General features: G+C 52.0%; 1 protein-coding gene across 3 annotated transcripts in view; it reads left to right on the forward strand.

Moving 5' to 3' along the window:
* TMEM63B (transmembrane protein 63B) overlaps positions 1-25535 on the forward strand; it is a 95299-nt gene that overhangs the window by 50709 nt on the left and 19055 nt on the right. For 2 of the 3 annotated variants that reach the window (XM_045009129.1, XM_045009130.1), the window contains exons 2-7: positions 1736-1916; positions 4128-4207; positions 10317-10355; positions 23084-23174; positions 24239-24276; positions 25239-25381. In XM_045009129.1, coding sequence (XP_044865064.1) covers positions 1758-1916; positions 4128-4207; positions 10317-10355; positions 23084-23174; positions 24239-24276; positions 25239-25381 — 550 coding nt within the window. In that variant the 5' untranslated portion in view covers positions 1736-1757. The remainder of the gene's footprint in view (positions 1-1735; positions 1917-4127; positions 4208-10316; positions 10356-23083; positions 23175-24238; positions 24277-25238; positions 25382-25535) is intronic. The other variant, XM_045009131.1, reaches the window with a different exon arrangement.

Genomic DNA, 25535 nt, shown 5'->3' on the forward strand with positions numbered 1-25535 from the left:
TCTGATACTCCTCTTCTGTCATTTCACTCAATCGCTTCTCCTTGACTCCCCCTGCAGTCGCTTTCCCCCTCCTGATGTTCATAGCTCTGATTTCTAGCAGATTGTTACCATTTTCTCCTTTAATTGTCAGTTTCATATTTCTCTCCAGCCTCTTACCATTTTTAGATGATCCATAAGGGTCCTCTTTAGAGCCCATTGAAGTTGGTGGAAAGAGTCCCATTGACTCCAATAGCTGTTGGATCGGGCCCTCTAGGCGTTCCGGGTTTGTTGATACCCCGTTGTGAAGGTCTTGCTCAGAGCCGGCTGCAGTATTTAAAGTGGGGTTTCTCCAGCGCTATATCAGACAGGGCCTCCGCTCTCTGATCTGCACGCAGCCCAAAATCGCAGGGGTCCTTATTTAATTTTGCTGCTCGGCTCCATTGCAGGCTCCCGTGTCATTTGCTCTGAGCTGCCCAGGTCTCTCCCTCCCACAGAGTATCTGTTTCTCATTCATTTTGCCAGGATGAATAAAGCTGGCTGCCTCTCACGTTATTCGTCCCTGATCACTTCGTCGCAGCTTGTCCCTGCTGTCCTGCTTTCCCCTCTCCTCTCTGATGATGTCAGCACCCCCTCTCTCTTATTCGCACCTGTGAATTTAATTTAAGGTGATGTTTGGCTTCTTTTTCAGATCATTAGTGATACTCTTAAATAAAATCCCAGCCTCCTCCCAATTCTCACTGGACACCGCTAGCCAATCAATACGCTGCTGTTTGTCATGGCCTTTTGTTTACAGTTCTTCCACCAGCTCCAGTCCATGTGACTATGTCTCAGCTGAGCCACTGGAGAATTATTTTTTCAAGAAAGAGCTCCTGGGACACAGCAGCAAATCTCCCTTCCCATGGACCAGCGTCCAGACAGCCTTGTGCTGTGTAATGATGTCCGAGCTCTCAAGCTAAACAGGGTGGGGCTGGCTTGGGACTTGGATGGGAGATGTTCACGAAAAACCCAAGTGTTCCAGGAAGTAGTGTTGGCCATTCAGTAAGGGGTACTCTTTTTCCTCTTGGTCAGTAATGAACCAACGTCCCAGTGTGGTGCTTGGTCCTTTATAAACCACCCTAATGCTGTTTCTGTTCTCGTCACTGCTTCTGAAACTGTGATCCACTGTGATCCCAGCTCCTCTTTTCCCCCTTTTAAAAGATGGGCACTACATTAGCCCTTCTCCAGTCTTCCGGGACCTTTCCTCGCATCCATGGGTTTGCAGATATTATTGTCAATGGCTCCAAGTTTCTTCAGCTAATTCTTTCAGCACCCTGGGATGAATAGCATCAGGCCCTGCTGATTTAAATTCGTTCAAATTGGTTAGAAGATCTCTGACGTGTTCTTTACTTATTCTGAGCTGCATCCCTTCCCCTTTTATTGTCTGTGGTAACTTCACTGGTCGTCTGGTCACATGTTATTTTTTGAGAGAATTCTGAAGCAAAGTAGGTCTCCTCTTCCCCAGTCCTTTGGTACCTCCCTGGCTCTCCAGGACTTCCCACACGTGATCGCTGGCCAGTTAGTAACTTCATTAGCCAGCTCCCTTTGAGACTGTAACGCAAGAGGCCACTGTGCAGAGGAGGCTGGATGGAGGTTGTGGGAGATGGCAATGGCTGAGCTGGCCCTGGGATCTCCTCACCTGCCGCTACCTCCTGTTAAGCAGGCTGCAGACTAGTTGGTCGGGTCTGTTTCTAACTGTGTCTTTTCCCCCCTCCTCCAGGTAAGACGATGAGGCAGTAGAGATGCATCCCTTCCTGTATGCCACCCTGGGCTCACAGGTGACTCATGCTAACAGCACCAAGGATTACTGCTACAGTGCCCGCATCCGCAGCACTGTGCTGCAGGGCTTGCCCTTTGGGGGAGTGCCCACCGTCCTAGCCCTTGACTTCATGTGCTTTCTGGTAAGTCTCCCGCTCCACTGTGCTGTTGCCGTTTGCCAGCGGGGGAGGGGAGGTGTACGGCTGTGAGGATGAAGGATGGACACAACTAGTCAGGACTCCTGGGTTCTATCCCCAGATGTGGGAGGAGGAGTGTAATCTACTGATTGGAGCTGGGGCGCATGGGAGTCAGGACTCCCAGCCCTGGTTGCCAGCTCAAGAGAGAGACTGGTTAGAGCTAGGACTCCTGAATTCTCCTCTCACCTTTTGTGATCTTGGGCAGGTCACATGACTGCTCTGTGCCTCGGTTTCCCCTTGGTGAGGCAGGGATTATGACACTGACCTCCCAGAGGCGGTGCAGTTCTGAAGCTCAAAGAATTAGCACCTGCCAAGCGCTTTGACAAAGCACTAGAAAAGCACAATATTGTTCTCTCCTTACCCACCCGTGTGCTGCTCTAACGCAGCCCTCTCCCCTGGCAGCGGTAGCTGGCCGGCTGGGGAACCCCAGCTCTCAGTCATCAAAGCACAATGAGTTTTTTTCAATAGTTTTAAGAAAAAAATCCCACGACTATGTCCCTGCTGAAATGACGCGGCGCAGTGCAGGCAGGGCGAGCTTGCCCGGCAGCTCTGCTGGAAGGAACAGCGCCAGGGAGTTCAGTCTCCATGGTCTATTCAGTCCTTTGGTTTCTCTAGCTGGGCTGCCGACGAAAGGGCCAGTTAGGGCCAGCTGAGACTATCGTGATGAGCAGACTCGGATTCAGGCCTCCCAAGCCCGGCTTCGTGCTGCATCCCTCCAGCCCTAGCTCACGTCACGCTAAGGAGTGGCCTGAACTTGACAAGCAGGAAGACAGGAATGGGGAGAGTGTCGGGGCTGGGAACGTGGAGGTTTGGGGTGGCCACTAGGGCGATTTATGTGACTAGGGCCAACCTAATGCCAAGGCAATGGGCTTTCCTGCCTTACCAGCCCCGAGCCCCCTTCCGATTCTTCTGCTGCTTCCTGCGTAGTCCGAGAACAGATGGCTCGATCTCTGCTAGTGATATCAGGGCTTGGGAGGCAGCAGGGGGTCATCTGTGCTCTGGAGAACAGGCCAGGTCACCACCTATTATTATTATTATTATTGGTTTGTATTACCATAGTGCCTAGGAGCCCTAGTCATGTGCTAGGTGTTGGACAAACGCAGCCTTGATGTGTGCACGTGGCTGGCAGAACGGATGACCCAGCATGCTTCCGCTCTGCCTGTGCATCAGCCAGCAGCCGCTCCTGTGGGGCCTTGAAGCTAACAATTCCCTCGCTCCCCCCCAATTCACAGAGCTCCTTCATCTGGGGTCTCTGTGTTGGATCCACATCTCTGGCGTGGCTTGCGTCAGCTGTAAGCTGTGGGCACACGCTGCTCATGGCTGGCTTGTCTCCTCTCAGCCCCTGTCCTGCTCGGATGCATTTCCGGGCTGGGACAGGATCAGCTGCGGGCGAATGCTGCCAAGCCCTGCTGTGGGGTGCTTTCAGAGGAAGGAGCTGTAATATGCAAGCAGTGAAGTTCCCAGCCACTCTTGGAGCAGGATGGCAGCTGGGGAAGGTACTGGAGCTCTGGGCTCTGGTGGGAGAATGCTACAGACTCACTCCAGGGAACAGATGTGGGCAATCCTGCATCCCAGAGTCCCGTTTTCTGAGTCTGGGTGCCCATGTTGGTGCCTTGCCAGGAACTGCAGGGCTGCACCCAGCACAGCCAGAACAGAGCAGATTGCAGCCCCCTTGGAGTCCAGGAGTTCTGCAGTGCACCCCTCTCCTCTGCGCTGTATCTTTTCCCCACCCCCACCAAGAGCGGGCCTCAGGGAAGCTTTTGCTCTCCTATCGTATGCTGCCATCCATTCAGCTGCAGTAGCTGAGCCGCCCAAGCAGAGCCTGACACTCGCTCTGTAGTGCTGCCACCTCTGACAGCAGGTCAAGCTGTGATAGCGCGAACGTGGTCACTGGGAGGATCTCGTGCTTGTGATGTTGGATCCCACTTCCCCGTCAGCTCCTCTCTTTCCAGGCCTTGCTGCGGCACCTGAGTGACAAGGGTCCAATTCCTTATGCCATACGAGCAAGCCAAGCACAGATCCAGCTGCTTCCTCTGTCCCCTGCCATTGTTCTCTCCATGCCAGGCAGATGGGTGGTGGGGGAGGGGGGGATCAGGGAGGGCTGCTTCCCCAGCCAGAGGGGCTTTGTCTCATAGCTTCCCCTTTGCACTTTTGCAGGCACTGTTGTTTGTCTTTTCGATCTTGCGTAAAGTAGCCTGGGACTATGGACGTCTGGCCCTGGTGACTGATGCTGACAGGTAAGGTCAGGATGAGGGTGGGCTTGAAGAAAATGGGGTACAAGGTTAAACCCTCTGCTGTGTGCCCAGATGGCAGGGGAGTGGGGAAGGAATAGTGCTCAGGTTGGTCTGACCCAATAAATCCCAGGAACAGGAGTCCCTGCAGCCCAACATGCCAACCCTTTGTCATTCTGACTTCATCCCTGTGCAGGAGCAAACCTCTGGGGGCTCTGGAGGTAGGTTTGTAATGTATGACTTCTTATTCCTACAGCAACAGTGTGCACAATACTTTGCAGGCGCTACAACACAGGACAGCTCCCTGCCTTGTGGGAACAGCAATGGCCCAGCAAGGGATGGGCAAGGAAGAGGATGTGGAGGGGAAGAGGCTATGGGAGGGCAAAGTCTGACGCAATAACGACTTTGTTAGCTGGAGGGGATTGTACCTTTTCTTTTCTGTACTGGTTTCTTTTTAAGTAGATTGGGAGTCACGGGCTGGGATTTCAGGTACTGTAGCTCTTAACTGTACAGGTCATGGCACTAAATCTGAGGAAGCAAAGGTAGCCAAGCGTGGATGGCTGAGAAGCAGGGCTCTGAGCTGGATGCGTGAGCGAAGTGAGTCTGGAGAAGAGATCCCAGGGAAGTTATTGATGGCTGTGTTAGTGGCTGAAGGGAAAGCTTTCCCCCTAACTGCTAATGGAATCTTAGTCTTAAAATATAATTGAACATGGCTAGGCTAAGACACTGCCGTGTGGGCTGAAAACTGGCTGAAGGACTGAGCCAAGGGTTCTGATGATGAAGTGCAGTGTACCCAGCTGCAGGAGGTGTCTAAAGATCCCCGCTGGGTAGGACCTTCTGTACTGAAATGGCAGAAGAGTATGTGAATGTTCATGAGTCTGTCACAGGACGCCAGCTCGACAGTGACGCAACAAGAGGCAGAGTAGGTTCAGGGGCTGCGCTGTTCTCCTTATTCCATGACGTTCCTTGTTTCAAATCCCAGCTGCTCGATGATCTTGTGTCGAGACGCTGCTCAGCTCCGGCAGAGAGGGCCTTTAGAAAGGGTTCCATGCCCTCTGGGTCATTGCACCCATGTACGTTCATGCCAGTGCCAAGCTCAGCCCTCTAGACCAGCATTTCTCAACCAGTGGCTCACAGCCCCAGGTGGGCACCAAAGGCAGTCAGGGTCATGGCAAGGAGTTGGAAGAGTTATTACGCTGTAAAGCACAGGAAATCTCGCATGCCCTTACACTTCAGTGTCCAGAGTTCTCTGCCAACCACCCCCAGAAATGAACTATCCAGGCTTTGCGCTGTTTGCATTGATACATCTCCTCCTCTGCCTTTTTATACAGGGGGGATCGTGACATTTTTTGACAAGGAATAAGGGGTCACCAGCCTGAAAAGGGTGAGAGACACTGGCCTGGGCCATGCTGCCTATCTCGTACACCCAGCACCCACTGCCTGCCCTTGTAACTGGCCCGGTCTGCTCTTCCCCTTTGAGGGGTGGCTCTGCCCAGGTTCCCCACTTGTTCTTCAGCTTTAGGGGGGACATTTTTTCTCTGTTGACTTGCTCAGTCCCTTTTGAGAACTGTGCAAACTTCAAATCTCCCTGCCTGGTCCTCTCCTCCCACCCACCCACCAACACACCTTTCCTCCAAACTTAGCTCTCTCAGACCTGGGTGCCCTCTGGAACACTCAGAGCCTCCTTCTGTGTGGGATGGGCCCCGCCTCACACGATAGGCGAGGTCCTATTCAATCCTGGTGCAACCCATGCCTGCTGGGTGTGGTGCTCTGTCCCCCTCTAATGATACCTAGACCACTTAGAAATTAATGAGTCTGCTGCAGCCTCAGCTAAGAGGCATGTGCCTTTTAGCTCATGCATTAAGCTTCGGAGGTCCCAAGTTCGATCCCATCTGCCGACAACCGGGGTCTGTTGGCGTTACACTGGCACAGCCTGGCTAGCAGGTGGATCCTCGCCCTGTGCTCAGACAGCCTGCTGCACTTGCTAGCACCTATCTGTGAGTAACCGCATTATGTCTGGCATTATGTCAGGGTGCTGCCAACTGGAAGAAGAGCTGCAGCTAACATGGAACAAAAAATGCCCAGCTGGCAAGCTAGGGCACTAGGAGGCCCGGAGGAGAGTCGCTGAGACAGCAGTAGGTATTGGCAGCAGAGCATCCCCATCTGTGTGCACATAGCCTCAGTAGCACGGCCATTGGTGGGGGCTGGTGTGAACTGGCAGGGAAGGGCTACATGGGAGAGTTTGCAGGAAGCCATGATCCCCGCAGGGGAGTTGAGGGGGGCACTAGTTTGAGAACTGTGCCAGTTTCCAGCTACTTCATGCTGGGCTTCTAGCAGACAAGCAGGTTCTCCTATCCATCCTGGGGCAGGCAGCAGGGAAAAGGCAACTGGGATGCTGCTTCCCTGGGGAACACTTTGGATTTTCCCATGAAATGTGGTGCCCAAGTGCTGCTAGCTTTGGGTTGGGACAAAAAACCCAGCCCCCATGGGATCCTAAAGGTGACAGCTGGCCAGAGCCCAAAGACACTCTGTGTCTGTGCACTGATGTACGACCCATGTACAGAGACACAGCCCCTGCCCCAGGGGGCCTGCCGTCTCAATTAGACAGACAAACCTTTTGCCCCTCGGGTAACCCGCGGCAGGGACACACTCCATGCAGAACAGATAGGAGCTGGAACAACAAAAATATCTGTGTGAGGGTTTTTCTGGCCACCTCTTGTTCCTGACTGCGGCAGGGAGATGGTGAGAATGCCTCTTCCAGTCCTGTGCAGATAATAGTGGGGAGCTGGTGCAGAGGCCAGGGCCATTCTTTCAGGTCCTATGTTTGCTGCTGATGTGGATGGGAAGAGATTACATCCCTCAGGTCAAAGAAGAAATCTGGGGCTGAGAGTAGGCAGCCAGAGTCCTGTCGCACCACAAGGGAACACAAATTGCTCTCCCCCATCAGTAAATGGACCCATAGGGCCGATTCATCTAGCGGCAGGAGTGGGGATGGGAGATCTCTGCAACTGGATCCTTGGGAGCCGTAGCGTGAAATGTTTCCAGTTAACATGGAGCTGTTAAAGAAAAGGGTGCCACAAAGCCCAACATAATCTTCAGCTGTGAGCCTCTAGGTGAGATACAGAAAATGCATTTAGCAGAGGACCACTAGGCATCACTTAGAATGATAAAACCCAACTTTATTCAAAAGCAGACTGCATTGCTAAGCAAACAGGCATGCAATTACTATGTAATCAATGAGTGGTCAGTCCACTGACAACAGCCTGATGATCCTGGAACCGAAAAGAGCCCTTTGGACGTTTATTGGAGCTCCTTCCAAATTAACAAATCGACTCCTTTTATTTTATAATCTATTATCATACTACTTAACATTACACTGCCCCTTACCATAATTACATTTCCTCCTCCTCCTTATTGGCTCTTTACATTACACATTATGTAAACGAACATCTGGCCCAATGTCCTTCCCCTACTATCAATACAGACAGAATTATAATAAACATTCACAATTCTCAAAAACACTCATTAGAAACCCTGCTTGAAGCAGTTATAACCAAAACATAACGGCACCATAACCCTGGCTCATGTCCTTGCTAAATGCAGTTTTCCCATCTTACAGTCTCCAGCTCCTCCCTAACTCACAACCTCCATTCCCCTGACTCCTCTACACTTAGGCTAACTTAGGCCCTAAATGCAACTCCCACTAATTTCTTAATCTAAACCATCCTATAGGCTGCGCCTTGCACACTGTGCAGTGGGTGGCCCTGTTTGTCTCCACTTCTGCTGGTGGAAGCTGGGTCAGCTGCATCAGTGTATGGCGGAAAAAGGCTGCATTGAGGACCAGGGCCAGAGGGCAGCACCCTCGATCTGAGGCTCTCCCAGATAGGTGCTTCCCTGGCGCCAGCACTCCTGGTCTTCCCTCATGTCACTGCTGACTCTTTGGCCCCTGCCAGGGAGGAGGGAGTTCTGTGATGTGACACTTTCATGCAGCCCATTCGGGATGCACCAGACAATGGAACATGGGTCAAATCCTGCGTCCCTGGGAGTCAGTGGGGTTTTGCCATCATCTTCAGTGGTCTCCGCCTCTAGGAAAGGCAGAGCAGCTTGTCCTAAACATAAAACACAGGGCCTCCTTCCCTCTCTGTCAGTCTGGGCTGGCCGGACAGCACTGTAGGGAGAGGCCTCCATGCACAAGAACCGCTCAAGGGAAGGAACAAAAGAGAGACGGGAAGGGAGGCTGAACCAGCTGGTTCCTCTGACTTAGCCTTGCAGGGATCTTGGCCTAGCCTGGAACGGCAGCACCAGATCAGCGGCCCCAGTGAGTGCAGTTCTCTCAGCTCACCAGGCTCGATTCTTCAGCAGCTGGCCCAGTCTGGGCTGGAGCTGGGCTGACATTCCCAGGGAGGGCAGTTCCTGAAGATCAGCTGGTGTTTTCCCTTTCTTTGGTAGCTGCCACAGGAGGATCCCACTTGGTTGCGGTGGCCCCTCTGCTGGAATGGCAAGACAGATTACTCAGCACGTTTGTAAAGAGCCGTGCATCATGGGTACGCGTGACTTCCCTGGGCCTTACACTCGTTTTGCACTAAGACTAGGGAGTGGAGAACTCATTTCACCAGATTTAGGAGCCACTTGTATATTGTTGGTTCTAGATTTGGGACAGAACTTGGAGTTTTGGGGGTTCCCTGAGCTCTGGGCTGCTGTGTATTTCCTTATTTAATTCCCTGAGGCCGGGCAAGCTAATCTGTCCTTGAAGACACTGTTTGCATTGGCTCAGGAGGGAAAAACAATGTTTGTTTCATTCCGTTTGGGGAAGCAATAGTTTAAGTGATGGGGAAAATGTTCTGCAAAACCCCAGATTTAGATGCAAACTCAAGTAGAACCTGAGAGGTTCCCAGAGTCCAGCACATCCTAGAGTCTCCCACTCCAAACTAAAGACCCTTCTCTTGACTGCCTCTACTGCAGTGCAGATCTCATCGGTGTGTGTTACAGATGGAGCCAGCACCAGAGGTATCAGGGTTCCCCTCCCACTCTGAATTCTGGGGTACAGATGTGGGGACCCGTCTGAAAGACACCCCCCCCCCAAGCTTATATTCTACCAGCTTAGGTTAAAACTGCCCCCAGGCACAAATTCCTTTCCTTGTCCTTGGATGGTATTGCTGCCACCACCAAGTAATTTACACAAAGATTCAGGGAAGGGTCACTTGGAATCCCTATTCCCCCAAAATATCCCCCCAAGCCCCTTTACCCCCGTTCCTGGGGAGGCTTGAGAATAATATACCAACTAATTGGTTAGCAGTGTGAGCACAGACCAGACCCTTTGTCTTCAGGACACTGAAATCAACCAGGTTCTTAAAAGAAGAACTTTATAATAAAGAAAAAAGTAAAAGAATCACACCTGCAAAATCAAGATGGAAGGTAACTTTACAGGGTAATAAAAAGAGGACTCCCCTCTGGGCTCAGCTTCACAGTTACAAAAACAGGAATAAAACTACCTCTGTATCATAGAAATTCACAAGCTAAAACAAAAGATAACCTAACGCATTTTCTTACCCTACTTACAATTTCTGTGGTTTTAGATTGATTATTCCAGGCATATTTTCAGGAAATGTTGTACCTGCTTGGCTTCTCCCTCCGTCCGGAGAGGGAACAAACAAAGAGAACAACAAACAAATCCTCCGCCCCTCCTCCCCCCTCAGATTTGAAAGTATCTTCTTTCCTCCTTGGTCCTTCTGGTCAGGTGCCAACTAGGTTATTTAAACTGCTTACCCCTTCACAGGTAAGGCGATTTAGTGCAGCTGCCAAGGAGGGATTTTATGCTACTGCATACATAAAGGTTGTTACCCTTCCCTCTATATTTATGACAAGAGATGTGCATGAGATTTCCACACAAACGTGACAGGGCCTTGTCCTGAGGAGCCTGCAGCGTGCTGGGAAACTGAGTGCTGCAAGGAAGTTTTTCCTTTATTTTCTCTCTCTGATCTGATTGTTGACAGGTTTCTCCCCAGGATGGTGAGGAGCAACCCGGCGCTGTGTCTACTGGGGCCGAGGAGGCTCCCTGTGGGTACTGCAAAGTTCCCATTGTTGTAACCCTCCCTTTTTGTCTCTCTGCCTCCAGGCGGCGGAACTGGCAGATGGAGCGAGAGGAGCGGGAATAGTATGTTGTTGTTTTTTCAGGGTATTTTTCCTTCCCTCTCTCTCCTGTTTTTTTCCTTTGGAAATGACTAGGGGTTCAGGGCTGGGATTAGTGTCTCCTGATCAATGCAGATTCTTCAGCCATACATCAAAGCTGGGAAGGGACGGGGCTTGTTCTGGTCCCTCTCAAACAACAACAATGCCACTGTGATCCTGGGAGGGTACCACAGCACTCACCCTGCTTCACCACAAATTCATGTGTGTGCTGGAACAGAGACAGGGACAAAATCATGCCCGTTTCCAAAGGCTCGTTGGGTCCTCACACTACTTACCCCTAGATCTTTTCTTCCCCCCCTTCCCCTATGTGTCTATGGATAGAGAGGCAACAGGGATCCTTGGGCACCCTGGATACAGACTACCTGTCATTATTGCTGTTTTATTGGGGTGAGTAGGGAAAGGGGTTTCTCTCACCCTCTGTTCAGAGCTAGGCTTTGATCGTATAAGCCTTAAGGGAGCCAGAATTCAGCTACCACACCTGAAGAATAAGCAGCTGTGAATAATGCACTGGTGCACTGTCCCATCTTCCCAATCCCTCCCTCCAGCTCAGCCAGTAATGCAGACATGAGCTTCCTATTACAGAACCATTGCCAGCACCACCTGGTACCTTGGCTTGGCACTGCGCATTGTAGACCCCAGCAGTGAGTATAGCTGCTTAGTATAGCAGTATAGCAGTGAGTATAGCTGTGAATAGCCCCTTGTACAGCCACACATTCTTCTTGTTTCCCCACTGGGGATGTCCCTTTGCATTTTGACTTCTTCTTAAAAATGTTCCATCTCCCACAGAGCCACAGCCTAGAACATAAGAACGGTCACGCTGGGTCAGACCCAAGGTCCAGCTAGCCCAGTATCCTGTCTTCCGACAGTGACTGGTAGCAGATGCTTCAGAGGGAACGAACAGAACAGGCGATCATCAAGTGATCCAGCCCCTGTCATCCAGCCCCAGCACCTGGCAGTCTGAGGCTTAGGTCTGATCGCTGAGTCTTTCTTGTGCTGCTTTAACTGGCTACACTGTCTAGCCTGGATGGGGAGTGATTGGCTCTCACTGTCATGCAGGACCAGGGTGGGAGGCAGTACGCAGCAAACTGGTGCCTGTCTTCTAAGTTCTGCTCAGCACCAGGGGCGAGCAAGGCAGCAACAGAAACTGACAACATCTCGGGAATGCTCTGTGCTTGTCAAGTTCCCACTGCTGCCCCGCTTGGCACTGGAGCCAGGTCGTAGGGGCTGTGGGCAGGGCACGTGAGGTAGCAGAGGACCATCCTGCCATTTTCCCCCACTCTGGCACTCTTGGTCCTTTGTGCAGAGCCACAGTCTGCAGCCTTTGGCTTGAGAAAGCGTCTCGCCCTCGTTCTGTGTGTCTGGCTCACTTGGGGTGATGCAGGAAGCACCAGTGCCCAGTCACTCATCCTCCTGCACGTGGGCCCTGGCTGGCTGATGGGACTCAGGCTAATGCTGCGCTGCCGGCATGGGGACTACAGGAGGAGGGCTGCTGCCTGTAGCCGTGTGCGCCTATGCAGGGAGAGAGCATCTCATGCTTGTCCCAAATCCTGCAGCTTTTCTTGTGTTTGAATCTTGGTGAGGCTGTGTGGTGAACTGTTCCCAGACTAACTTATCTGCCTTTTTGCTAACAATGTGGGTGCTGGGCCCCACCTAGAGAGAGGCCCCATCTCTCCTGGCCACGGTGCTGGCTGTGGGGAGGCACAGATCTAGCTGTGGGTTCTGCCCGGGGTGATGCAAGCAGGTACTGGTTGCTCTTTGAGTCCATTCAGTGTGAGCGAGGCAGCAGAGATGGGACAGACCTTTCACACCACCCGCTACCGGGGCCTAGAGCAAACACGTCCAGAGAAACTCTGCCGCTTCTCCCAGTTCTTCCTCCCTCTTTCTCAGCCAGCAGCAGGCACAGGCCTCGTGAGTGGTCTCCGGGGGGTGGGTCTCCCCAACCTGCCGTTTGAACCTTGATGTGAGGCTCACCTCCAAGTCATGGAGCTGAGGGAGGAAACCCCGGCCAGACCTCTCCTCCTCCATGGCTGACAGCAGCTCCCCTCCCCCAGTTATAAACTGGGCTCGGACACCGCACCCATGGAGAGGCAACGCCAGCCACAGTGAGCCTGGTAGGTTCCCACTGTAACGTTGCTCCTTGCTAGCAAATATCTGGCAGCTTCATGTGCTGTGTTTTTGTGTCAGTCTGTCCCTGCACACTCCTGTCTGTCTGCTTCCGCCCTGGGCCTCTCGGTCATCTGGCCCCCGGGGAGCCCCCGCACAATTGGTGAGTCAGCCAGTGAGTCAGCTGAAGCGAAGGAGAAGGCCGGCTCCATGCCATAAGGAGACCAGCCCGCAGCTCTCAGGTAGGAGTGGGGAGCTCACAGCCCTGCAGGGCTCCCCACCCACGCGGCTGCCTGCATCACATCGACATCACGCTGCTGCAAACCTTCCCCGTCATCTGCCTGGCAACACGTTGCCCGCTGGCTCCCCCTGGTGGGTGCTGTATGTGTTCGTTTCCCTGTGCGCAGGATTTTCACTCCTCCAGTGAGTCATAGCTGCGCAGAAAGCGAATTCTGGATGATGCAGATGGGGGGGAAGGCCTTCCCGGTCCCATCTCGACCGGCTCAACAGGCAGGATCAGGCCCTACAGCAAGTTTTGCTAGAGCTTTTCCCAGCCTGGCGTTAAACGTCCTAGTTGCCAGCGCCTGGTGGGAGCCCAGGGTATCTCACTTCAGGAAGTGTCTCCCAAGTGTCATTCGGAATAATCCTTTTGTTAATGTTGCAGCATTACTCATAGACTTTAAGGTCAGAAGAACCATTATGATCATCTAGTCTGACCTATGCCCCCCTGCATCTCCCTAAACAGACCCTCTCCTCCTCCTCCCCACACTCAGTTCACACTCTCTCATTGCCGAGCCAAGGTTGTCCGATTTAACCCGCCTTACTCTTTTCTCTAAATTGGTCCCTCGCTGCCCTTCTCTGCACACCCTTGGTTTGTTGTCTTTCTGGCACCGAGGAGCCCAGAACAGAACCCAGTCACCCAGCTACGGAGCCAGAGAGAGGAGCTAGCCTCTCCCTGCTCTGGGCCATAAGGCATGTGGAACTGAGGGGCCCAGAGCTGAGTGCGGGATCCCAATGTAAGTCTCCCAGGGCAATGGAGAGAATGGCTCTCCCCTGTGGAGGTGTGTGTCTGCATATGGCGCCTGAAACCTGCAAGCATCTGTCTCATCAGCTTTTCGCTCTTATTTCTTCCCACACCCCTTGAAGCCTTTCTAATCACCCTTTGCTCATGGCATTAATTCCTATGTAGGTGGCAGCTGGGATGGAGGGAGAGCCAAGTTCTTCCAGAGCTGCTCTGCTGTTCTCCAGTCTCTTCTCAGGACACTTGGCAGGCAACACGTATCATCATAGGCCTTACCAGGGAATCGCTAATGAGGTCCATTTGCCTCTTGCTGGGCCCCTGACCTCCCTTGGGCTCTTCTCCATCTGATCCTCTGCCTGGTAGTGCCTGTTATGAGGGTCCAGTTTGAATGGCTCCATGTTTCCCTCTGTTCCTATTGCTGCCAGGTTTTCCCACTTCCTTCAATTCATCCCTCCTTTCCCCTTCCAGGGTTTTAGCCTGCTGGGACTCTCCCACTGTTTCTCTTCTCGGTGACTTCAGCTGCTCCTTTGCCCACAGCTCCAATCTTGTCCAGAACAGCAACTAGCTTGTGGCTTATCTGTGGACAGCCATCTTCGTCTTTGCTCATAAAAAGAGGCCTTCTGCATGTCCCACATCAGCCAGCCTTGAACGCTTCAGCAGCAAGCTGCCCCCGAATCTGCCATACCCAACTGCTATGTGGTTCAGGGCCAGTGCTGCAGAGCTGAGGTCCGGCTGCCACAGCATATGCTGTATCCCAGCCGTTGTGTGCTCCTTGAAGCAGGTCTCTGCCTACTGGAGGCTTTCAGGGCTTAGCCATCTCCAGACCTCCCCTCTTCACTGCTAGAACTCTCTGAGTGTCCTGCTGTTTATAATTCCCACCTCAGGTAATCACATGCTCCACCTTTGCTTCCTCAGCAGCCTAACTCCCACTTTCTCAAGCTCCAAGTGCATGTTCAGGTCCCCCGCTTTGTTCTCTGGCCTCGTTTCCTTCTCAGCTGTGATGCTACTACTGCAAAGCATTCCAGGATCCTGACTTCCATCATCACCACCTCCTCTGGGCAGAAATTACCTCCTCCCCTTCTATTGCTCCCTGAACAATTTGCTTAATCCAGATAATTGGTGTGGAAAAGGGGTGAATAGAAAGGTGGCAACATTTGCCGACTATACAAAATTACTCAAGATAGTTTAGTCCAAAGCTGACTGCAAAGTGCCAAAGCGATCTCACTAAACTGGGGGGTGAAGAGGGGTGGGAAATAGCAAATGAAATTCAGTGTTGCTAAGTGCAAAGTGATGCACATTGGAAAACATCATCCCAACTATACATATAAAATGATGGGGTCTAAATTAGCTGCTACCACTTAAGAAAGAGACCTTGGAGTCCTTGTGGATAGTTCTCTGAAAACATCTATTCAATGTGCAGCTGAGTCAAAAAAAGTTAACAATGTTAGGAACCATTAGGAAAGGGATAGATAATAAGACAGAAAATATCATAATGCCACTATATAAATCCATGATACGCCCACATCTTGAATACCGCGTGCAGATCTGGTCGCCCCATCTCAAAAAAGATACATTCGAATTCAAAATGGTACTGAGAAGGGCAACAGAAATAATTAGGGGTATAGAACAGCTTCCACATGAGGAGAGATTAAAAAGACTTGCACGCTTCAGCTTAGAAAAGAGACAACTATGGGGGGATCTGGTAAAGGTCTATAAAATCATGACTGGTGTGGCTAAAGTGACTAAAGAAGTGTTATTTACCCCTTCACATGACATGAGAACAAGGAATCACCCAATGAAATTAATAGACAGCAGGTTTTCTTCACACAGTCAGTCTGTGGAACTCCTTGCCAGGGGATGTTGTGAAGGCCAAACCTATAATTGGTTCAAAAAAGAATTAGATAAGTTCATGGCGTGTAGGTCCATCAATGGCTATTAGCCAAAGATGGTCAGGGACACAACTCCATGCCCTGGGTGTCCCTAAACCTCCAACTGCCAGAAGTATCTGGCAAGGCCCATTGTCAGAGAGAGGATACTGGGCTAGATGAACCATTGGTCTGACCTAGTATTGCCACTCTTACGTTCTTATTAACCCAGCCCCCTACGCGAACTGTCTTCCCTCTGTTTTCCTAGCCCTTTGAGAAGGAATTTCCAGCTAGACTCTGCAGTACGTACCCGGCTGAGGTTATGAAGCAAACCCTGCCGGGTCTGGCTTTGAGGAGCAGGGAAGGAACCTCAGCCAGGCCTCTCCTTTCGCCTGCCCCTGTGTTTCCCAGCTCTAGGGTTTCCAGTTTGAAGGGGGGGCAAGCTGCTACTCCCAAGCCCCCCTGCTCTTGAACCAGCTTGCAGAGCATGAGAGGGAGTCATGATGGAGGTGTGCAGGCAGGACCAGAGAATAAGGGTATGTCTACACTACAAGACTATTTCGAATCTACTTAATTCGAATTTGTGGAATCGACCTTATGAAGTTGAATTTGTGTATCCACACTAAATACACTAATTCGACTGTCTGAGTCCACAGTAACGGGGCCAGCGTCGACTTTGGAAGCGGTGCACTGTGGGAAGCTATCCCACAGTTCCCGCAGTCCCCGCTGCCCAGTGGAATGCTGGGTAGAGCCCCCAATGCCTGCTGGGGGAAAAAATGTGTCGAGGGTGGTTTTGGGTAACTGTCATCATTGAACCGTCACTCCCGCCCCCTCTCCTTGAAAGCGCCGGCGGGAAATCTGTTCGCGCCCTTCTCTGGTCGGTTACAGCTCGGACGCCACAGCACTGCGAGCATGGAGCCCGGTGCGATCATCGCTGCACTTATGGCCGTTGTCAACTCCTCGCACCTTATCGTCCACCTCTTCCACAGTCAGCTGCTGAGAAATCGGGCGAGGAGGCTCCGGCAGCGTGGTGAGGACAGGAAGTCACACAGTGGCGCAGACCTCTCACAAAGCAAGGTACGCCGCGCAGTGGAGATCATGGTGGCAATGGGTCAAGTTCATGGTGTGGTATGGCGATTCTGGGCCCGGGAAACAAGCACGGACTGGTGGGACCGCATAGTGCTGCAGGTCTGGGATGAATCACAGTGGCTGCGAAACTTCAGGATGCATAAGGGCACTTTCCTTGAACTCTGTGACTTGCTGTTCCCTGCCCTTAAGCGCCAGGACACCCGGATGCGAGCAGCCCTGACTGTGCAGAAGCGAGTGGCCATAGCCCTCTGGAAACTTGCAACGCCAGACAGCTACCGGTCAGTAGCGAACCACTTTGGCGTGGGCAAATCTACCGTAGGGCTTGCTGTGATTCAAGTAGCCCACGCAATCGTTGAGCAACTGTTCTCAAAGGTAGTGACCCTGGGAAACGTCCAGGTCGTCATAGATGGCTTCGGCGCGATGGGATTCCCAAACTGTGGTGGGGCTATAGATGGCACTCACATCCCTATCCTGGGACCGGCCCACCAGGCCAGCGAGTACATTAACCGAAAGGGCTACTTTTCTATGGTGCTGCAAGCACTGGTGGACCATAGGGGACGTTTTACCAACATCTACGTCGGGTGGCCGGGCAAGGTTCATGACGCGCGTGTGTTCAGGAACTCTGGTCTGTTTAAACGCCTCCAGGCAGGTAGTTTCTTCCCGGACCACAAAATAACGGTTGGGGATGTGCAGATGCCTACAGTGATCCTCGGGGACCCAGCCTACCCGCTAATGCCCTGGCTCATGAAGCCCTATACAGGCGCCTTGGACAGTGAGAAGGAACTCTTCAACTACCGGCTGAGCAAGTGCAGAATGGTGGTGGAGTGTGCTTTCGGACGTCTCAAGGGGAGATGGCGGAGCTTACTGACTCGCTCGGACCTCAGCGAAAAAAATATCCCCGTTGTTATTGCTGCTTGCTGTGTGCTCCACAATCTCTGTGAGAGCAAGGGGGAGACCTTTATGGCTGGATGGGAGGTTGAGGCCAATCGCCTGGCTGCTGATTACGCTCAGCCAGACAGCCGTGCCGATAGAAGATCCCAGCGGGAAGCGCTGTGCATCCGGGAGGCTTTGAAAGATAGGTTCCTCGGAGAGCAGGGTAACCTATGACTCTCCAGTTGATTTACAGAGAAGCTGAACCTGAGCCTGTTTCAGTGACTGTTGACTTCGATCTGCGGTTACATACCCCGTTCTCCAGGTTTCCCCCCTTCCAACACACGTTTTAAAATAACTGTAATGGAACACTGATTATTAATAAAGTTTTCTTTAATTATGAATTACTGTTCAAGGGTTGAAACATGGACGCGGACTGTGGTGGGTACGGTGCACTGATGTCCAGACCGCTTCTACACTAGAGGAATGACAGGCTCCTGCTCCTACAGCGGTCTCTGGGGGGAGGACGGTTGCAGGTGGGTGTGCAGGAAGGGGTGAGGGGTGCCGTCTTTGGGACAGAGTTTGGATGCAGGCTCTGGGCTGGGGGTTGGGGCGTAGGAAGGGGTGAGGGGTGTGTGGGAAGGGTGAGTATGTGTCCGTGGATGAGGGCTCTTGCTGGGGCTCAGGGCATCGGAGAGGCTCGTGGCTAGGGTGGAAGGGCATGGTAAGGGCAGCCTGCCTTGCCATTTGTGGATGTCAGGCGCTAGGACCCTGGGGCAGCATACACCTCACAGACTGACCCGGGGCAGCATTCACCTCCCAGAATGACCCTAGTGCCTAGTGACTGCAGTCTGTGTGTGTCCTGCTGTTGATCCTGCCCCCAAGTCTGTACCCTGGTAATGGAGGCTGTCCTATGCAATTAAAAAACCCCTCCCCCCCCTTCACACAAAGTCTTCTGACAAGGAAAACGTGACGGAAACAGTGAATAACAACAAACTACTTTTAATACTCAACTACACAGTGGGGGGATGAAACTTGGATTTGGGACTGGGTGATCCAGGAAGGGAAGCACTTCTCATACTTTAGGGAATGAGAGCTGTTTGGTACATGAGCGCTCTGCTGGGGTGGAGTGACAGTTTTCACGGCCGCTAGCGCCCCTCCTTCTTGTGATTTTTGGTGAGGGGGGGACAGGACTTTGTGGCGGGGGAGGGCGGTTGCAGATACAGTTCAGGGTGGCTCTCTGCTCCTGCCTGCGGTCCTGCAGAACATCTACAAGGCGCCGGAGCGTGTCCGTTTGCTCCCTCATTAGCCCAAGCAGCGTTTGAGTCGCCTGCTGGTCTTCCTGCCGCCACCTGTCCTCCCGTTCGCTGTGTGAGCGCTGGTGCTGACATAGGGTCTCCCTCCACTGTCTCTGCTTGGCCGCCTCGGCTCTGGAGCAAGCCATCAGTTCCGAGAACATGTCGTCCCTAGTCTTTTTCTTTCGCCGCCTAATCTGCGCCAGCCTCTGTGAGGGGGATGCTGCGGCAGTTCGCCGCCTAATCTGCGCCAGCCTCTGTGAGGGGGAGCCGCAGCTGTGTGATGGGAAAAAGGAAGTGATTTCCTTGAAAAGATACATGTTTGCGAACACTGAACACAGTCTAGTCAGTTTCTGTGAACAAGACCATACAGGGCACCTAGTCTCACGAGCTCTCAGGACAAGTTCGAGATTTTGGAATACGCTTTCATTTTGGCTGCGGTCTTGCACAGGAGATCGGACAAGCGGGGCGGTACAGCTGAATCCGTGTAGCAGCCAGGCCTGGTAAGCACTACACTATAGGCTGCTTAACAGTTAATGGATAGCTGTGCCCTCCTGCTGAAGGCAATCTGTAAAGCATAAAGTCTGACCCTGTTCCAGCCCCTCACGGCTGTGCCCGGGAAAGATCACTGTATGCTTTTCCTCTGTGGCCTCCAACACGTGGCTGTTAAACGAAGGTCATTGCTATGCAAAGTAAAAGTCAAGCATTCACAATAGTAACAGTACACTAATTGCCCTAATTAGATGCAGCAGTCGCCGAACGAGATTACCCTGAGGCGGGTCACTCGGAGAGAGAGAGAGAGGATGCTGCTAGAATCCCTGCACAGACCAGGACCGTACGCTGCAATGCTGGTGGAGGCAATGATTCCGCTGTACATTAGGATGGCCTGGCGCGGAAGAGTGTGCTTCCACGGAGCACCAAATAAGGCACCTCTCCCCAGGAACCTCCTGCGGAGACTTTTCGAGCTGCTCTCCGAGAGCTTCGTGGAAGTGTCCCAGGAGGATTTCTGTTCCATCCCTATATGTGTGGACCTTCTCTTTATATAGTTTTTTTTAAGGAAAAGTTTTTATATAGTTTTTACATATTTTTTATTCCTGTTTTTTAAAAAATAAATGTTTCCATGTTTATAGCACTTACCGACTGATCCTTCCCCTGATTCTGAGTCCGGGTTAACGGCCGGGGAGGGTTGGTAGGGGATCTCTGTGAGGGTGATGAAGAGATCCTGGCTGTCGGGGAAAGCGGTATTGTAAGCGCTGTCGCCTGCGTCGTCCTCCACAAACCCTTCCTCATCTTCCCCATCGGCGAACATCGCCGAGGAACTGCCCCTCGACACTATCCCATACTCAGAGTCCACGGTCACTGGTGGGGCAGTGGTGGCAGACCCACCTAGAATGGCATGCAGTGCCTCGTAGAAGCGGCATGTCTGGGGCTGGGCTCCGGAGCGTCCGTTTGCCGCTCTGACTTTTTGGTAGCCTTGTCTCAGGTCCTTGATTTTCACGCGGCACTGCGTTCTATCCCGGCTGTATCCTCTGAGTGCCATGCCTTTGGAGACCTTCTCGTAGGTCTTTGCATTCCGTTTGTTGGAGCGCAGCTCCGAAAGCACAGACTCATCGCCCCACACAGCGATCAGATCCAGGACTTCACGGTCTGTCCATGCTGGGGACCTCTTTCTATTCTGGGATTGCATGGACTCCTCTGCTGGAGAGCTCTGCATCGTTGCAGGTGCTGCTGAGCTCGCCCCGATGTCCAACCAGGACATCAGATTCAAAGTGCCCAGACAGGAAAAGGAATTCAAATTTTCCCGGGTCGTTTCCGGTGTGGCTGGTCAGAGAATCCAAGCTTGGACTGCTGTCCAGAGCGTCAACAGAGTGGTGCACTGTGGGATAGCTCCCGGAGCTAGTAAGTTCGATTTGCATCCACACCTAGCCTAATTCGAGATAGCCATGTCGAATTTAGCGCTACTCCCCTCGTCGGGGTGGAGTACCGAATTCGAACTAAAGAGCCCTCTAGGTCGAATTAAACGGCTTCCTGGTGTGGACGGTTGAGCGGTTAATTCGAATTAACGCTGCTAAATTCGATTTAAAGTCCTAGTGTAGACCAGGCCTAAGGGAAGAGACGCTCAGGGTGAGGAGTTGGGGAAATCATGGAATGACGCATGCAGTCTTCCATTCCCAGCTTCTCGTAGAGGTTTAGGGTAGCCCCGAGAGTGGCCAGTTAGGGACCTCAGTGCCTTTCTCTGAACCTTTTCCAGTTCCGCTATGAGCTTTTTGAGACGGGGTGACCAGAACTGAACACAGTATTCAAGGTGTGGGCGTACTGTGGCACTATGGTATTTTCTGTCTTATCTGTCCCTTTCCTAATAGTTCCTAACATACTGTTAGCCTTCTTGACCGCTGCTGTGCATTGAGCAGTGGTTTTCAGAGAACTATCTACAGTTACTCCAAGATCTCTTTCTGGGGGAGTAACAGTTAACTTAGAACCCATCACTGTATATGTATAGTTGGGATTTTTTTTTTCCTAATGAGTGTTACTTTGCACTTATCAACATTGAATTTCATCTGCCATTTGGAATGATCTTGGAAATGAAATATTTTATAATATTTTGCATGAATATATTTGCTACACTGTGTGTTTAACATACATACTACTACTTTTTTTTTTTTAATTCACTCTCACACCAAACCACTTATTCATCCAGAAGGACATAGCAATTGAACCATCCTAGTGGTCCATCTTTTCCAGGATCCTATCTCTGACATTGTTCACTAATGCCAAGTGCTTCAGAAGAATGTCCAAGAACCCCTCTAGGGGATAATTCTAGAACAGTGGTTCCCAAACTGGGGTTCGTGAACCCCCGAGGGTTCACGAAATGTTACAGGGGGTTCTCAGGAAAAAATTCCCTAATGGCGGACAGAGCTGTCCCTAGGGACCCCGGGCAGCACAGGACCAGCAGCTTGGAAGCCCCTGGGCTTCCAAGAACTAAGCAGATCAAAGCAAGCATCACTATCACACTGAGGAGATTTAAACTTCAAGCCTCCTTATAAGAAATGGAAAAGGAGGTGGATATTTTTTGCTGTTTTTAATATTAAATAGGCAGTTAGTGTTGTTTTTTAAATTATGATGAAGAACAAGTTTAAGCTTTGTTGTAATGTGTGTTGTTTACCTGAACTGCTCAAGACCTGAATGCTTGTGTAAGAGGAGTTGGCTTCTTAGATACCTTCATGCTGTTTCACATCTGATACTTCTTGATGAAACATAGGAGCCTTGTCTTATAACAGGCTTATTCAAAGTGATACAAGCTACGAAAGTGAGATCTTGGAAGAGTGTTGCCGTTTTCATAATGTAATAAAAATAGTGTAATGATAAATAATAATTAATAATAGTGTGTAATAAGCATGTCATAAAAACAAATTTTATATTTCCAAGATCACTGCTTTTATAATTTATACTTAGGTAAAAGAGAAAATCCCTGGAAATACTCATTTTTAGGAGGGGGTTTGCGAGACTTGACATTATGGTGAAAGGGGTTCACAGGTTGTTAAAGTTTGGGAACCGCTGTTTTAGAATAACCTCCCTGTATAGGAAGCCCTGGCAATTGATGATCAGCTGAAGTGTTTCTAGCCCTCAAACATTTCTATCCTAGCTAGTAACTGTGATTTTATATTTATTCCTATAAATGTCTCTTTCTTACTGTCTTTTAACCTTGCTTGGCTCTTGTCCTCAATAATACCCTGGGGCAGAGAGTTCCACAGGGTACTGTTCACATTGTGTGGGGTATCTCTTCCTTTCATAAGTTTTAAAGTTTGCCTCTTAATTTCATGAGGCACCTCCTTGCTGTTGGGTTTTAAAGGGGAAAACTGGAGCTGCCAACTGACCTACGTGCTACTGACCTACCATTGGTTATTGTGTGTCCCTTTATTGGGTCACCTCTTATTCATCGCCTCTCTAAACTAAACAGTCCTAACCTCTCCTGTGGCAGCCTTTTCAGGCCCCTCTTCACTGGTGGGTATGGCTGTAATCTGCTGTGTCCTCGCTCTCTCCTGTGCATGTGCACAGAGTCGTCATGTTCTCTGAGACTGTGTCTGAGCTGCTGCGGGTGTCTCCAGCCAGGCCTGGGAGCGAGGGGTTAGCAGGGAGAGTGGAAGAACAGGGAAGCTGCTCACACCTACTCCCCTCTGTCTGTCCCTGCGAAGGCCGGCAGAGCTGGGTGTCCGTGAGACTGGCCCTGTGCACTGCAGCACACCCCTTGTACTCCAGTCTGAACAGTGCTGTCTGAGGAGGGGCTTTCCACTAACGGCTGTCCTCTCTGCTCTCTGAGGCTCTTCTCTCTCCATCTCACCTGGGGCAAACTGACCTGAATTAACCTCTGACCTCCTGGGTGCTGCTTCCTGGCTGAGCTTCTCTCTCCTCCTTCGTTAACCCTTTGATTGTCCCCCCTCTGTAATTTCAGCGTGGCATCCGCTCTGCACTCCGACAGCCACGACCGCTATGAGCGCCTCACCTCCGTCTCCAGCTCCGTGGACTTCGACCAGAGGGACAACGTGAGTAGCAGCAAAAACTAATCCACTGCCTTCCAGCTGAGCAGCTTATAGGCCATCACACGTTAGCCAAGTCTCCCAGCCCCTGGAGAAATGGGGCGGTGTCATCATCCCTGTTTTGCAGAAGGGAAACTGAGGCACAGAGAAGGGAAGCCATTTGCCCAAAGCCACATGTAAATGAGTGAGGGAATAGAACCCAGGAGTCCTGGCTTCTAGTCCCATTTTCTAACCACTAGACAATACTCCTCTCCTAGAGCTGGGAAGGGAACCCAGGAGTCCAGGCTCCCAGCCACATCCCTCCAACCAGTGATTAGATGTCTAGCTAGCAAACTGTAGTCCCACGGAGAGGTGGCTGGTCACATGGTGCTGGCTCCTCTTCACATCCAGCTGCTAAACCCCATTACAAGCTAGATATCTACTGAATGTTTCCCTACTGCCCCCTTTTCCTGTCAGAAGCAGCTCTGGTGAAATGAGATGTGTCTGGGTAGGCCAACAAATAGGAGGGTGGTTCCCAGGAGACATGCTCTCTGTCCAGGTGTGCCCCATACCATGAGAAGCCCTGGCCTGGTTCCTGCTGCCTCTCTAGTCCATCGTGTGTTCCTCCTCTCCTGTTTGATGGCTGAGGTGGCCCCTGGGGATGTGACCCTGCACTGGGACAGCTGACTTCCTGACAAAGCTGCTGTGCTAACATTGGGGTCTGCACTGTCCCCACCGCCCACTGTAATGTAGCAAAATGGCTGCTTTGACCTCATGACTCAACTGGGAGGATGACCAGCCAGTTGGTGCTAGTGTTGAGCCTGGTCCGTGTCATATGCAGGCAAGTGACTGATGTGTCGGGAGAACTTGTGACGGGGTCCTACATACCTGGGCATTTGTGGTCTGTGTGCCCTTTTAGCTTCCCTTTCGTGGCAGGGGGAACCACTGGGCCTGGGGAAAACAGGGAAGAGGAGCCTTGTATTGCCTGGGGAGAAGAGAGCAGTAGGGCTGGTCTCCTTGGGGTCTACCAAGGGGGAGTAGGGCTGAGAGAACCCTCAGTAACCTGAGGCTCCCATTGTCTCTCCGCACAGGGCTTCTGCTCCTGGCTGACAGCCATCTTCAGGATAAAGTAAGTGGCCCTTGAATCCAAGTGTTGGTTCTAGAGCTTAGCCACTGCCAGGGCCCAGAGACCAGTGGGGGCAGTGGAGATCTGGCGCTGTGTGGTTGTTTGTTGCTTGTCATAGCATCTGGAAGCCTCACTCAGGGCTCAAAGCCCCCTTGTGCTAGGTGCTGTACAAGCGTGCAGTAGGAGACAGCCCCCGCCCCACAGAGCTTACAGGCCAGCTAGAAAAGGCAGACAAAGGAAGGACTGTTCTGTTTTACAGCTGAGGAATTGGGACACAAAGAGACTAAGAGTACATCTATGCAGGCGTGGTTCCCATTGCAGCTAGATAGATGCACGAGATCTGCTTGAGCTAGTGCCTAAAAACAGCAGTGTGGCTGCAACAGCACAAGCAGCAGCTTGGACCAGCCACCCAAGTGCAAGCTCGCTTGGCCCCTGGGAACGTACACATGCTGCTAGCCCGCTGTGGCCACACGCTCGCTGGAGCCGAGCTAGCGCACATCTGGGAACTGAACCTCCCAACGGCTGTCTTAAAGTCCGTGGGGTCGGCACCATTACCCCCTCTGGCAGATAGGGATCCCGCAGGGGTTTAGGTGACAGTGGATTGCGTGGTCACAGCTGCCTGGCAGGCCGCCACGAGTGAGCCTCGCGTCCCCATCCTGCAGGGGCTGGGAGCAGTTGCAGCAGGTGGACGTTGGCTAGTGGATTCGTGTGCAAGGCCAGACTGCAAGGTGCTGAGGTCCCTAACTGGCCGCTCCCTGGGCTAGGACTGAGGGCTCTGCAGCTCCTCTAAGCGATGGTGTCATTAGAACTCCTTTAGCTCTGGTGTGAGGGGCTAGTGCTCCGGGTGCTTAAGGCGCCGAGCGTGACCCATGCGGGTGCCCTTGGCGCTGGGCACCGAAGGGCTATTGGGATTTGGCCCCATGCCCTTATTAGGTAATGCCTCACCACCTTTGTGTCCTTGCCAGGGACGATGAGATCCGGGATAAGTGCGGGGCCGACGCAGTCCATTATCTCTCCTTCCAGCGGCACATCATAGGGCTGCTGGTGGCCGTGGGCGTGCTCTCCGTGGGCATCGTGCTGCCCGTGAACTTCTCAGGGGACCTGCTAGGTGAGTGCGAGGAGGGTGGGCTCTGGCTGACCCTGTTCCCTTCCCACCTTTGGAAGGGAATTAGCCAGCCCTGCTCACAGCAGCCAAGCAAGAGTCCTGGCGGTGGGGGCTGGTCAGCCCACGGGCTCTCGAGGTGAGGGAGCATCGCTTCCTG

Source organism: Mauremys mutica, chromosome 3, assembly GCF_020497125.1.
Source record: "Mauremys mutica isolate MM-2020 ecotype Southern chromosome 3, ASM2049712v1, whole genome shotgun sequence".
Lineage (NCBI taxonomy): Eukaryota > Metazoa > Chordata > Testudines > Geoemydidae > Mauremys > Mauremys mutica.